At 39.2% G+C, this 16,379-nt stretch overlaps 1 protein-coding gene and 1 pseudogene across 1 annotated transcript; one reads left to right on the forward strand and one right to left on the reverse strand.

The window, feature by feature from the left end:
• Positions 1-1,241: 1,241 nt before the first annotated feature.
• LOC136510575 (uncharacterized) lies at positions 1,242-4,408 on the reverse strand (annotated as a pseudogene).
• A 6,007-nt stretch (positions 4,409-10,415) lies between these two features.
• Positions 10,416-13,427, forward strand: LOC136510576 (protein NETWORKED 2D-like). Its single transcript, XM_066504980.1, has 2 exons — positions 10,416-10,509; positions 11,296-13,427. Exons 1-2 carry the CDS (start codon positions 10,416-10,418, stop codon positions 13,425-13,427), a joined length of 2,226 nt encoding a protein of 741 aa, XP_066361077.1.
• The last annotated feature ends 2,952 nt before the right edge of the window (positions 13,428-16,379 follow it).

Genomic DNA, 16,379 nt, shown 5'->3' on the forward strand with positions numbered 1-16,379 from the left:
AGTAGCTAAAAGTTTGCAATTAAAGTACAACCTGTTCTAGTCAATACATAGTAGAAGCAATAGCTAAAGCCTATTAAGGATGAAATGGACATACAAAGCACCTGGTAGTATTATTATTATTATATATATTCAGGCAAAGCATATATGTATGCATGATTCAGAACCTACTGAGCTTAGTGTATGAGTTGCATTATATCAATGAGAGCCTAGTAATTTACAGGTCATAGTAGTATGAGTTGCATTAGATCGATGAGAGGCCAGTAATTTTAACTTTGAATCTCAGCCATGTTACTTTATAAGGGCAAATTTATAGGTCATAGTAGTATGAGTTGCATTATATTGATGAGAACCGATAATTATAAATCAAGATATTTGCATGTTCCCATTCAGTAGAAGAAGTGCAACATTTTTGTCTTGTGAAGATATGGAGAAATTATTCCCTGACATGAGGGATTAAAATTCTCATCATTAATACAGCTGCCTCCTCAGCAGACACTGTAGCAGCAGCAGCAGATGGCTATTGCAGTCGCTATTTAGCTGCAGCCAAACAATCCCGTCTTAATAATGTTGCTGCTTGCTAAACAGTTTCCAAATCAACAAAACCTTATCTCCTATAGAGATTAACCTTCATCATCTCTGCAGCTACTAGTTGATATCATCCACAATAAATAAATAGCAAAGATATAAACAAGAGATAAAGTACATGCTAGTTTAGAATTCCTCAATAAGAGCTTGTCAATTTCTATTTATCATGAATCTAGTGCTTAAAGCATTAGAACCATCCAATGGTGTCTCCCATCCTAGTGCAGGTCAGATGAGATATGCCAAAATTTAAGCACATAATAAGAAGCAGGTGCAGGTCAGGTGTTCACAACAATAACATAGTCACAATGACTAAGAACTAATGATGTTCACAAACAAAGAAAATAAAAGGGCACAAGTTATCCAGAACCATTGGTACTATTTTACAAGGCACATCTTAGCTCAACAGCATAGTGCTCAGTCATTCAAAAACAAAGATGATGACAAGCAAAGCACATATCAAAAAGTTATCGAGAAGCATAGGATGGAATTTTACCTTACATGTTCCTAATTTGGACTATCCCAACACTGAAACTCTATAGTCGTCCTGAAATAAAAGAACATTGACAATTTTACCATAGGCTATTCAGTAAAGAGACATTGCAAATCACATGACTAGAAGGACAATGTGAACATCATAGGAAAAACAAAGCTTACATTCAATTCTTTTTGGCTGATCGTCTCTTTGCCACAGCATCAGACAAATGTTTTGAAGTAATAAAATTCGGTGTACCATTCCCTTCTTTGTTTTGTGATTGATTTCGGTTAAGACTGCATCTAGTGGTGCACACAATGTTACCTGCAGGTGTCGAAGCTGCGAGTTGTCCTTTCTGCTTCACTTGTAGGTTATTCTGCAACTCAAAAAATTACATGAAAAATATTAGGACTCTCATACCGTGCACTAATTCATGATGGCTGTAATCAATTTTCAATCCGAAATAACCTGATCTAATGGTGCTTCATTCTCTTTTTTTTCGAACACGCAGGAGAGCTGCGTATCATTATATTAGTAGAAGAAAAGAAATAGTCTTACAGAGACTAAAACCCACAAACACCCACACACACCCACTAGACCATAGAAGCTAAATCACCGGAAAAGAGTTACAAGGACGACCACGAACCCCCCCCCCCCCCCCCCCCCCCCGCAGATACCTAAGTTGAAGTTCGGGCAGAGATTAGGGAAATCCCCTTAGCCCCTGCCACACTCCACCAACCAGCCTCCTCCTTGGCCAGGTACAGGACCGAGTTAACATTTGGGACTGCTCCATTGAAAACACGGTCATTTCTGTGCCGCCAAATGCTCCAGGCTCCTAGGATGACCAGAGAATTCAGACCCCTTCTTAGATCACCTTGAACAGCACCATCAATCTTTCTCCACCAATCATCAAAATTCTGATCAGCAGGTGTTGGAGCAAGGGTTGCAGCACCAAAATGAGAGAGGAAGGAGAACCAAAATATTCTTGAAAAAAACACAGCCTACAAGAAGGTGATGAAGATCTTCCTCAAGCTGGTCACACAGGACACACATCTCTGGATGAGGGAGGCCCCTATTTGCTAACCTGTCTGTAGTCCAGCACCTGTTATGGGCCACTAACCACATAAAAAATCTGCATTTTGGGGGCGCCCAAGTTTTCCAAGTTCTCTCAAAGGGTTCAAAAGAGATGGCTCCATAAAACAGGGCAGTGTAGGCGCTCTTTGCTGTGTACTGGCCTGAAGAGGAAAGCCTCCATAAATGTCTGTCAGGGATGCTCTCATTCAGCTCCACCCTAGATAAAAGATCCCAGAGATGGATATACTGAGATAGAGCAGCCGCACCAATTTCTCCCTGTAAGTCCTCTATCCACCTATTCTTAGGAAGGGCCTCACTAACAGTACGTTTACTCAATCGCCTTTTAGGAACCAGAGCAAAAACAAGAGGAGGTGCTTCATTCTCTTGTGTTGTTTCTTCTCTTTCAGTCAAGATTGGTTCACAAACAATTGAGGGTGTTTCATTCCCTGCTGTTTCATTGGCTGCTGTTTCGTTGGCTGCTGTTTCGATGGCAGCTTGGTTAACCTGCATTTAAATTTTTTTATTACTACTACTTAGCTCCCGTACATGAGCACTTAATTGATTAATCTTCTTATGTTCAGTTTGAGCAAGCATATTATGTTGATGACTGTCAAGTGAATACAACAAAAAAACTATCAAAAAACAAACATACTAACTAGATAAATACGCAAGTTCAAATGTTACAATACTATTACCTGCGGTGATGGTCCTTGCCTTTGTGCTGCCAGCACTGACATAAACTCTTGCCTAAGTTGTTCTTTATCAGCCTCCCTTGCTTTCTGCAATTCTTCCATCTGACGCCTATGTTCCTCCTTCTTGGCTTCCCTTTCAGCAACTTGGCTTTGAAGTTGTTCTTGTACCTTCTCGAGCGTAGCCTTCAGCTCTTCAGTTTCCATATGGGATGCCATTTCAGAACGGGCCTGGTCCTCGAAACGTTCAGTCATTAGCTGCCTCCTACTTGGATACCTTGCCAAATACCCATTACCATGAACCTTGGATGATTTAGATCTAGTAGTTTGCTTGTATGCTTCCCAGAAAATAAGGTTTCTCTCTACTGAAGGAATAAAGCTATCTGGTGACTCTGTTTCCATCTCTGCAATTTTGCTGCAAGCAGTTTCCTAACACAAAGAAGACATGCAAACTTTGTTAAACAAAAACTGGAAACAAAGACTATGAATCATTTAGTAAGGGTTGTAGAAACAATTATATACGCACAAAGACAGCCTTAGATGCATCGTTTGTCCATTTCCCTCCCTTAGTGTGCAGTTTCGCTCAAAGATCAACATCATTTGGCTCTTCACCGGTTTGTGGGTCTCTCTAATTTTGGCAAGAATGAAACAAATAAATATTTCATCAAGTAAGAAAACATTGATAGTGCTCCTCAAGTCATTACCAGTTCATAGCTGCACTGAGCGAAAGGCTTTGATCCCGTCATATGCTTTGTTTGGGCAAGCGAACGGTTTTGAGAATTCTTGTTGCTAAGTTTCTGCATGTTATGTTTGTATTAAAAAAAATAGTGCTCCGAAGAAAACATTTATCTCTGCAAGTGCAATTGGTAAGAAAAATAGTAAATGGCATCAAACCTGGAATTCCTCAGTGCCGAAATACAACACTAGATAGTGCCATTCAACAATGTGCAGGTCTTCGGGCTTATGTCTCATTCTCTCATCATAAGTGTCGTAAGCCCTGTAAGTTGCACTAAATGTTGAGCACCATCCTTTGTAGCACTCATTAGCGATGGCCCATATCTTTTTCTTGTTTTCCAAAGTATCCTCAAGGTCCCACTTTTCATGTTGAAATTAGGTGGACACTATTCAAATTCATGGTACTATTCAAAATACTTGCTACTATTCAAAATAGGAGCATGAATATTGCATGAGCACTCTCATGAGAGAGTTGAGTGGCTCGGGCACCCAAATTTCAAGGCAACTATTCAAGCACTATTTGGAGCACTTGGTGGGTGGATGGTGGATGCAGGATGCGTGCATGAATAATATGCGCGTGATTAGTGATTATGTGTATGCGGATTATATTCCATAGGATCTTTTGCAGGCTAGCGAGACCAACATTTCAGCCGGTCGTGCGACGATGCTTGTGACAGTCCTACTCGGTACTCACCGCATGCCTTGCTGGCTCGCTTCAGAACCAGGCTGACCCAACCATACCAAGGAACATCTAGACAGACATGTGAAGACAACGCACAACAGAGGACAGAGCAAAAGGAATATACAACACCTCTACTGCAACCAGGACCAATTTTGAAAACCGCAGCACCATCTAGGTGTCCAGGCAACAGTGAAGGCAAATAATTGAAGATACTCTAGAAAGCTCCTTAACGGCTATAAAAGGGGAAGCCGGGAGCATGCATTCACCATGAAGAAACACACACCGGCAGAGGCACGAAGGTGCACAAGAGAGCCTGAAGACCTCCACCACCACTCCACTTACTTTGTAGCCACTCCATTCCACTACCCATGTAATATAGAATAAAGGAGTTCTAATGTTTCATCTCACGCTTGCAAGGTAATCCATAAGGTTTGTGCTAAGTGCTTAGGGTTAAGTGAAAGGGAAAGCCATATGTAAGCAAGCTTGTTCTGTGCAAATGAATTAAGCTATATCCTATGATGATCTCTGCCTTCCTTTAAGCTTGTTCATATGAGGCGACGTCTCTATGCTAGGGACCCTAGAGGAGAAATCTATGTGTGTGATGTTCTCGTGTTAGCCCTGGTAGCAGCATTTGTAGAGAGCCCTGTGTGCGTAGAGAAATGTTCCCCTCAAGTGGAACTGTCTCGGAGACGATAGAGCCTGATTCCTGTGTGTGCGTGGCTAGGGATAGCGAGGGAGAAGATCGACATAGCCTGGTTCTGAAACTAGCCAGTGAGTCATACGGTGAATACCGAGTAGGACTATCATGAGGATCATCGCACGGACGGCTAAAACGTTGGTCTTGCTAGTTTGCAAAAGATCATGTGGAATATAATTCGCATACACATAATCACTAATCACGTTCATATTATTCACAAACGCATCCTGCATCCACAATCCACCCACCAAGTGCTCCAAATAGTGTTTGAATACTTTCCTTGAAATTTGGGTGCCTGAGCTGCTCAACCCTCTCAGGAGAGTGCTCATGCTCTATTTATATTCCTATTTTGAATAGTAGCAAGTATTTTAAATAGTGTCACGACTTTGAATAGTGAACACCGAATATGAATAGTGCTATGAATAGTGCTCAAAATTTAAAATTAAAAATTTTGAATTTGCGCTACAAATTTGGATTTACTATTCATATCGCTATTCAAATTCGACGGTCACAATTCAAATTTGTGGCCCTATTTAAAATACTTGCTACTATTCAAAATAGAAATATAAATAGAGCACGAGCACTCTCCTGAGACGGTTGAGTGGCTCAGGCACCCAAATCTCAAGGCAACTATCAAATCACTATCTGGAGCACTTGGTGGGTGGTGGAGGATGTAGGATGCGTGCGTGAATAATATGCGCGTGTGATTAGTGATTATGTGTATGCGGATTATATTCCACAAGATCTTCTGTAGGCTGGCGTGACCAAAGTTTTAGCCGATCATGTGACAAAGCTTTTGTGTCCGTCCTACTCGGTACTCACTGTATGCTTTCCTGGCTCGCTTCAGAACCAGCCCAACCCAATTTTCCTCCTCGCTATCCCTGGCCACACACACATAGGACTCGAGCTCTACATATCATCTCCCCAGGTAGTTCCACCCGAAAAGAACACTTCTGTGGACACATAGGGCTATCTACAAATACCATACTAGGGCTAACACGAGAAGATCACACGCAAATGTTTCTCCTCTAGGGTCCCTAGCATAGAGACATCGCTCCATATGAACAAGGTTAAAGGAAGGCAGGGATCATCATAGGACAACTTAATTCATTTCCATAGAATAAGCTTACATACGGCTTTATCTTTCAGGAAACTCCAAGCACTTTGCACAAACCTTAGAGATTACCTTACAAGCACAGGATGAAATACTAGAACTACTTTATTCTATATTATAGGGGTAGTGGAGTGGAGTGGCTACTAATTAAGTGGAGAGGTGGTGGAAGTCTCAGGCTCTCGTGTGGCTTCGTGCCTCTGCCGGTGTGTGTTTCTTCATGTCGAATGTATTCGTCCGGCTTTTTCTTTTAAAGCCGATGAGGAGCTTTTTGGAGTGTCTTCAATTATTTTCCTTCATTGTTGCCTGGACAACTAAACAGTGTTGCGGTTGTCCTGGCTATAGTAGAGCAGTTGTATATTCCTTTTGTGTTCTCCTTTGTCGCGCACAGTATTCACGTGTCCTGGATGTTCCTTGGTATGGTCTTCCACGCCCGAATGCAAAAACATCAATCCAAATATTCTGACATGTAGTATTCACAAATATTCTGGGCATGTAGTACTCTGCCACAGCCGAAATGTTGATAACACCTTGTCAACACCGAGAATATAATTCTTGTATAACTAGATATATTTATTTTATTTTTTCATAATATTTGATTCTAATATTCTGGTTCTTGCCCATGGCCACGAATATCCAACATATCATCGCCAGATATCGGTACATCCATTTTTGATTCATAATCTTTCTTTATATTTTCTTCATAATCTTTGTTTATAGATTCAAAATTTTCCTCTATTTTATGTCTTACTTCTTGCATGACTTGTTTTATATCTTTCTTCCTTTGGGGAATTATTGATTCAAGTCTTTCTTTTAACTTTTTCTCAATAGTTTCTTCATTCAATGATTCTATCTCTTTCTTCACATCTTTATATGTCGGTATCTTTGAAGGTTCGTCTTCTTGTATATTTACTCCCGGCAGATTTATCTTCAATTCCTTTGTCTTTTTATATTTTTGAATATATTCTTTTGCTGCTAGCTCTAGAAAATAATTTAATCCTATAATACTCCTTGCATATACCAGGGCTTGATCAATATCTATGTATTTTTTCATAATACTTCTCCATCTTTCTCTTTATCTATCTGTTGAGCTATGACGGCTTCAAATGATACATAAATTCCAGGTGTCTTCCCTTTGTATATAACATATATGGGTCTTCGCTCTATATTGTCATGTGATTGTTTTGGTTGTATTATTCCATTAATCATATGGAAATATTCAACTAGGCTATTTATTATTGCTAGCATATAACCTTTGTCTTGTCTCTTATTGTTATATTGAAACCAGAAATTATCTAGAATGCATTCTTGTATTTCATCTAGAACAATATGGTCTCGACGCTTGAATTTATATGTATTTGGTAGAAAAAATCTTAACCTATTTTCAGCTTCAAAACCGAAACTTTCACCGGCACTAGGCCTTATTCCTCTCATCGTTCCTGCAAAATAGTCGTGAAAATATATCAGACAAAGTATTATCTTTACCTTTTATATGCTCAAATATTACTTTATAACCATTTCCTGTAATAATATCTTCAAATAAAACCCATCACCTAGTTAAACTTTTCTTACTATTGATTAAGTTCAACTAGGAGATGGGTTTTATTAGATGATATTATTACAGGAAATGGTTATAAAGTAATATTTGAGCATATAAAAGGTAAAGATAATAATGTTTTAGTTTTGGAGATAAAAATAAGTTAAGAATTTTTCCACCAAATACGCATAAATTTAAGCCCCGAGACCATATTGTTCTAGATGAAATACAAGAATGCATTCTAGACAATTTCTAGTTCAATATAACAATAAGAGAAAAGACAAAGGTTATATGCTAGCAATACTAAATAGCCTCGCTAAATATTTCCATATGATTTATGGAATAATACAACCAAAACAATCAACTCTCAATATAGAGCGAAGAACCATATATGTTATATACAAAGGGAACACACCAGAAATTTATGTATTATTTGAAGCAGTCATAGATCAATAGATAGATAAAGAGAAATATGGAAAAAATACTAAGATATTGTCCTGTGTGTGCGTGGCTTGGGATAGCGAGGGAGAAGATCGGGTTAGCCTGGTTCTAAAGCGAGCCAGCGAGGCATACAATGAGTACCAAGTAGGACGGTCACGAGCATCGTCGCACGACCGACTGAGATGCTAGTCTCACCAGCCTGCAAAATATCTTGCGTAATATAATCCGCATACACAAAATCACTAATCACGCGCATATTATTCACTCACGCATCCTGCATCCACCATCCCCCATCCACCCACCAAGTGCTCCAAATAGTGCTTGAATAGTTGCCTTGAAATTTGGGTGCCTGGGCCACTCAACCCTCTTAGGAGAGTGCTCGTGCACTATTTATATTCCTATTTTGAATAGCAGCGAGCATTTTGAGTATTGCCATGGATTTGAATAGTGACCACTGAATTTAAATAGTGTTGTGAATTTGCGCTGTGAGTTTGTTAGTTTGTGAACGTTTGTAACTGTGGTATCAGAACCTTGTTATAAAAATATGATTTAAGGGATTTACTATATGTTGTCATATAGGAGAGATTGTCAGTTTATAATGGAAATTTTGGAGAGCAAGATTCAATATTATGAACAAAAGTTAAATAAAATACCTGAAGAATATAATACCTCCATGTTGTGTGAATGACCTGCAATCAGAAAGAACTCTTTTTGATTAGAGAATTGGCTAAACTAAAAAAGATAACCAAAGATAGAGTTCTAAATGATAAAAATTCTAAGATCCTCGCTGTAACAAAGAATTCAAAAGTAGAGCGGAATCACAAAAATAGAGAAAAACATAAAGCTAAAGAATTTGAGCAGAGTAATAAAATTGACAATGCTATATATGCATTGTTAGTTTTGTCAGGACTTAGGAGACAAAATAAACTAGAGTCTTATGACATTATAATCTCACGCAGCTTTGTTATCGGTGTCTTTTTTTTCTCGAATACGTAAAAGATTCAATTTGTCTTTATTGTTATTAGTCTTTGTTATCAGGACTACCTTTGAGCAGAATCACCTTTTCTACCTTAGTTATTTGTGTGTGATATTGGAGGTCACCAAACTGAAACTAGAGCAATCCGGTACATGGTGTTTGTGGTCATTTAAGCTTCACAATTAATGACCACGCCCGTAGCCATTATAAGGTGCAATCCTATCAAATAATGATCGATGGGTAACTAGACAGTTCCTTTAGGGCTCCTTTGGATTACAGGATTTTTAAAGTAATTTTGGAGGAATACTGTTGACAAAGGAAAGTTTCTTAGCCCTTGTTTAGTTCCACCCTAATTTTCAAAAAGTTGCTACAGTACCTGTCACATCGAATGTTTGCGGCCCGTGCATGGAGCATTAAATGTAGACGAAAAGAAAAACTAATTAATTGCACAGTTTGGTGGGAAATTGCGAGACGAACGTTTTGAGCCTAATTAGTCCATGTTTGAACACTATTTGCCAAATAAAAACGAACGTGCTACAGTAGCTCCAAAATCCAAATTCCTACGACTAAACACAGCCTTATCCTATGGTTTGGGCTCCTTTTTTTTTGGGCATGCTAATTTATTCGAACAATACCTGTCAAACAGGTAAACGAGACCAAACCTGGAGCAGAAAACAGAGGGACCCTAGAGAACCAGAGCAGAGCAGAGCAGAGGAACCAATCTGAGGGGATTGGTTTTGATTTTCCAATTCTACAGAATGACAGTGCTACGTGGCGCCTGTGCCTCCGCAGTTCAGAATAACCACCCTACATTTGTCTGTTATTTTTCTTTTCATTTATTTTAGTTTAATTTCTTCAGACATGCGAACAGGTATAAAGCATGCCTCCTTCGCATCCGAATTTCATGAGCCAATCAACACGCCGACGTGCTGCCCAACACTAGCAGATGCAGTGGCTAATGACGAGCTCACAAAGCCAATGGGCCCACCGTTCAGTGACTACTACTACTGATCCCCACCACCACTTGTTCACCACTACCACCTACCAATGGCTCTCGTGTGCTGACAACTAAGCACAGAATCTGCGTTCCTCCTCGTCTGGTTTAGAGATGGTTCATCATCAACAGCAGATGCAGGCACCGGACATTGACCATTATTCATGGCATTCTTTGTCCTGCTTTCTTCATGCGCCAGTTTCTTTGTCCTGCAACGAGGGACCTAACGATCAAGGACCACCCAGATCACAGAGGTATTCAGATCGATTAGCCTGTGCGCATTTCAGAAAAGTTCAGTGAGACATGCTTGTGCTGTTGTGCAGATCGAGCAGGTGAACTTATATACAACAACACAGAAGAGGAGCGTGGGTTACCCTACCCGGCTGAGGAAGTCTTGAGCTGAAGGAGGCAGGAAGAACAGTATGCTGCAGCGGGCGGCCAGCAATGCGTATTCGTGGTGGTGGGCGAGCCATGTCCGCACCAAGCAGTCCAAATGGCTCGACAACAACCTCAGAGGTTCGTCTTTCTTGAGAACACATCCCATCCATGTATATTCAGGCAGCCAATCTCCCTTTTTGAGAAAGACGATGCACCTTGCTTCATGTGCAGCTTTAGTTTCAGCATGTTAAGACATTTTGTTAAAATGAGTGATAGGATGGTTTGTCTGAACTATTTCTTTTCTTTCTCCAAACTTGTATAATTTCCTGCAAAAGAACCCAAATATGCGGCAAATACATGGTATGTAATCTGTGCAGGATTGTACCAAGAACATTTGGTTTCTAGCAATAAACACCTTAGTTCAGGTGATTATCAAAGTTATGTATGGACCATCTAAGCATAGAGATGTACTATTCACTTCACAATGTCTGGTTACTCAGAACAAGAAGTACTATGCTTTTCATTCTAGTTTAGATCGGTACTGGCCTAGTGTTTGTCAATATGATTGTGGTCTTTAAACACTGGTTTTTCATAATCAATACATTGCATACCATTCTGCACAAATAAATTGACCACAAAATTGAATACAGTAAAGTAAAGAACGAACAAACTGAAACCTCTGTTACATATCAACCAATTAACTGTTAGAATTGCTTTCAACTCTACATATTTTTATAGGGACTGCTATGATACATCCTTCAAGACGTATTTTGCAATCCACCCAATCCATTTAGGCAATGACTTCTGAGATTTTTTTTTCCTTTCTGAATATCCAGTGTCTCCATTGTACTTAGTTTTTTTTCATTGTTCAACATTATTGCATTTCGGGTGTTATAAGATTACCATGCATGTGCACTCGTGCAGATATGGAAGATAGGGTCAAGTGTATTCTCTTCCTCCTTGGGGAGGAAGCTGATTCTTTCGCTAAGAGGGCGGAAATGTATTACAAGCGAAGACCCGAGGTGATCAGTTCAGTAGAAGAAGCATACCGGGCATACAGGGCCCTTGCTGAACGCTATGACCATATGTCAGGGGAGTTACAGAAAGCAAACCACACCATTGCAACTGCCTTCGCTGATCAGATTCGGTATTCATTGTTAGAAGAGGACGATGATAATCTCCCAAAGGCTTTTACCACAGTTGATCGTCGCAAAATCCACAAGTCAACGGTGGAGGGACTGATGAAGAAGAAGCATGGTGAGAAATCAGGACTGAAGGATTCAGGCAAGAAATCTGCAGCTCCAATCAGCAAGGGTAATGCACAAGCTGAGATTAGCAGGCTGCAGAAAGAGATATTAGTCCTGCAGACTGAGAAAGAATTCATCAAAAGCTCTTATGAGAGTGGAATAGCAAAGTACTGGGATCTTGAAAAACAAATTAATGAAAAGCAGGAAGAAGTTTGCTACTTCCAAGATGAGTTCAATGAAAGTGCAGCAATAGAGGATCATGAGGCCCAGGCTTTGATGACAGCCACTGCTCTTAAATCTTGTGAAGGTACCATTATCAAAATGCAGGAGCAACAAACGTCATTTTTCAGGCAAGCTATGATTGAGTCCGAAAGAGTTAAGATTTCTAGGGATAAACTGAAGGGTATCTTCAGAGCACATGGTAAATCACTATCATATTCAGGAAATCCTGCGGATGAGAATGTTAATAATGATGCCAGTGCTAGGAAAGATGAATTGTTCTCCATGAAGCAGGAGAAAACTGAACTACAAGAACTGGTAGATAAGATCAGGGGATACTTTGAGATGAGCTCTGATCTTTCTGTGGAAGATATTGCAGAGAAAATGGATGAAATAGTTAACAAAGTTGTGGATTTGGAACTCATGATTTCAACCCAGACTGCACAGATAAATAGGCTGTGCCTAGAAAACAATAGGCTGGAGAAGTCATTACAGAAATTGGACGAGAAGACAGAACAAACCCGTGACTCAGGTGAATTACATGGCAAGCTCAAGGAGGCAGAAGAGGAGCTTATTAGAGTGCATAACCTTGAGGCATCCTATTATGCAGAAGAAAGAATAGTCTATACAAATTTCGAGGAAACAATAAATAGTTTCTGTGATATTTTACATATGCTGCAATCACCTTTCATTGAGCACCACCAAGCAGTTTCCAGGTGCATGCTGAAAGATGATGCAACAGCATCCACGGACACTGAACCATCAAGTGTGCATGGCAAAACAAACCCTTCAGAAGACCCTGATATGGATGAAACTGCAAGGAAGCCACATGTGGATGGATTTCTTAATCGTCCAGAAACATCAGAGCCAAGTATCTTCCATGACGATTGTCAGTCATCTATTTGCCACTATGAGATTAAAGCAGAAAAGCATTCTCATGTAGATAAAACAAAGGATTTGTGGTGTTGTGAGTTTGAAGATAAGTTCAGTATATCTGCATCAGTGGATGTAGGAACAACAGAAAATGCAGACCATAATTTGTCTGCTGATAACAATAATGGAGGACCAGAACATGTTGATGAAATCACTAATAACACTGAAAGCAGTGTGCAACCATATATTGCACACTCCCATGAGGGTGACCAATTAGAACAGCTGCATCACATTTCCCCAAGCAGCCCAGGAGAAAATGTGAAACAAGAGGATAATGTGATATATTACTCAACACAGTGTAACAACATGTCTGAGAGCAGGTCAGAACAGAATATGGAGATGAACGAAGCAGAGGCTTCATATATCACTAAAAATCCTACTTCTACTAGTGGGGAAGTTGCAAATGTTGGAGATCAAGAGGATGTCATGATTATTCTGCAGCAGATGCTTATGACTGGACTCCAAGATAAGGAAAAAGTACTATTAGACGAGTACACTTCCATCCTCGGAAACTATAAGAATGCAAAGCGAAGGCTTGCAGAAGTGGAAATGAAGAACCAGGAATGCTTGAATGAGATGCGAGCCATGATAAGTGAACTAGAGTGTGCCAACGGAATGAAGGATGCTGAGATTCGGTCACTTCGTGAGCTCTTATAATCTTTAACTTACAAAGATGCATCACAAAGAGGTCATCAATTGAATTCAACCATGTCCCTAAGTGAGAAGAACGGAATGGTTAGGGGCCACCGAAGGACTCCAAGTATTTTGCAACTTCATCAAAGGGCACAAAGTGTCTCCTCTATTCCTAGGAGAATAGAAAATAATTCTAGCCTGAAAAATAACCTGAGTACCAATTCTTCCATTGTAGCACCCGGTTTTAAGAACAAAACCAGATACACACCATATGTGATCCTAGAAAGTCAAATCTCACATATAACTACAAATAAGGGTAATATCAATAGACAATGCTCAATATATAACGTACTTATTATAAATAATATAACCTTACACTACAAGGTTCTACCTCTAATGCCACGCCACATGATTGCAACATCACTAATTTGGTTGCCATAGGTGGGTCGTATTGCTACATTTTCAAAAAATGGTTGCAACATGTGCCTATAATGCAACGGACTAAATTTGTTGTAATATGTGTAGTTTGTCGTTGCAACAGACTTGTGCTACTGTAACCATTTAAGAATTGTGTTACAATTAGTTGGCATTATTGCAATGGCATTTTTGAGTTGCAATAGTATTGGTTTTCGTTGCAATTACTCGGTGTTATTGCAACTATATTGAATTTTGTTGCTTTTGCTTGTAACTATTGCCACGGTTATTATGGGTTGCAATAATGTTCCATGGTATTGTAATTGCTAGGGTGGTTATTGTAACAAGATTTTCGAATGGATGCAATACCATGTTTCTATTGCCATAGTTTTCTGGGGTTGTAATAATTTTTGTGGCGTTGCAATTGCTAAGTACTTATTGCAACTACAATCCTAAATGGTCGCAATATCATGTTAATATTGTCTCAGTTTTTTTGTGTTGCTATAGGCTACCGCTGATGCAACGGCCTAAAAGTGTTGCAATATACAAAATGCTCCACGCATTAGACTACCCCTGATGCAATGGCCTAAAAGTGTTGCAATATACCAAAAATGGTTGCAATAGACAAAATGCTCCACGCATTTCTGAATAATATACCAAAAAAGTGGGGGTGAGGAGGATTCAAACCCGTGACCTGCCACTAAAGATGAGCATGTCTTACCACCACATCATGGTTGTGTTTGTGATTTTTTTTGGCATATTTCTTTATACATGTTTGGTCCAATCATTTGAAATTCAAAACCAAAAAATATGTGCTAGGCTGCACGCTTGCGCCTGGTCCGAGCAGGCCTGCTAGCGCCAGCTGCAAGCTGGAGCCCATTTGCCAAGGGAATTGACGTGAAAAGGGCAAAAAAAAGATGTTGGCCAAGGGAATTGAACCCAAGACCTTGGACTAAAGCCAAGTGCACCGTACCACCACACCACTTTATTGTTTGTGACTTACTTCGGCATACATTGTTCTTAACATGTTAGTGAGAGAATAGAGAAATTAAATCGGAAAAAAAATATTCCTTAGTTGAGACTTGAACCCAAGACCTCGACAAGGAATCAAAGAAGTCTAACCACCAGGCTACAGCAAGTGTTTGTGCCAAGTTGGGGGAATTTTCTTCCAAATACTAATTCCATCCAGTTAGATGAACCGATTTGGAACGAAGAACACATGAATAGTTGGTATTTCTATTCTTAATAGTTGGTATTTCTGAAACTTTTTTAACAGGCAATAGCCTAAGTATATGTTGTTGTGTAGGAGTTTCAAAAAAATTGGAACTCATTTGATATTTTCTATCTTTTAAATAAATTTCTGCGTGCTTTTCGAAAGTAATTCCAAATTAAACTGTGCGTACCTCCAATAGGAGTCAAAAAATTTACAAAGAACATATTTATAGTCATACATTTCACTCTATCCCATATCCCAGAGTTGTTAGGGAAAAACATTTGTTTGCTAGGGATAATTCATCCTTCTATTCCTAAATTAAGATCAAATAATTGTAATAATTCTAAATTTTGTCTGAAAATTCTACAATTTTGCATGGTAACATGTTTTTGTTATCTAATCATCATATAAAAAACTCAAATGATTTTAACAAGGTGGCAATAGACATTGTTCACAAATTGATACATCTCTCACATAGTTATAAGTGATTAATATGAAAGATGTACCCAATTGTAAACAATGTATACTACCATTTTTTCGGATGGAGAAATTACCAATACAAGAGTTGTAGATCACGTTGGGTTGTACAACTTTGTTGTTGACGACTTTTTCATTTGCAATCATTAACTGTCCCAAAAATATGTTTGAAGCTCTCATATTTTGAAATTTAAATTTTGAATTATTCAAACAAAGTCGGATAAAGAAATGACCAAAATAAAAGTTGTAGATCTTTATGATTTCTAAAACTTTGTTATTGATAACGTTTTCATTTGAAATCATTTACTATCCCAAAATTCTATTCGAATTCTTATATTTTAAAATTCAAAATTTGAATTATTGAAACAAAATCGAATGGAGAAAGAACAAAAACCGGAATTGTAGATCTCAGTGGGTTCTACAACTTTGTTTTTGACGACTTTTCCATTAGAAATTATCTACTATTTCAAAATTATAGAATTTCATAAAAATTCTAGAAGAAAAAAAAAAGAAAAAGAACGAACACGTGATGACATGCGTGGCAAGCGGTTCTGTCTTCGTCGCTGACCACGGGAGCCACTGTACCGACGTGGAGGCATAGGACTGGCCGGACCACGTCACCAGCCCCGTGGCCTACGCCACTCACCGCACCATTTCATTCACACCTGCACGGGAGCAAATACTAGCTACGCGGGAATCCAGCCAGTGGGACCCGCTCTGATGCAACAGTCTAAAAGTGTTGCAATGTACCAAAAATGGTTGCAATAGACAAAATGCTCCACGCAGTAGACTACCCCTAATGCAACGGCCTAAAAATATTGCAATATATCAAAAATGGTTGCAACAGATAAAAAAAATATATTCTATTAACA

Source organism: Miscanthus floridulus, chromosome 16, assembly GCF_019320115.1.
Source record: "Miscanthus floridulus cultivar M001 chromosome 16, ASM1932011v1, whole genome shotgun sequence".
In the NCBI taxonomy this organism is placed as follows: domain Eukaryota; kingdom Viridiplantae; phylum Streptophyta; class Magnoliopsida; order Poales; family Poaceae; genus Miscanthus; species Miscanthus floridulus.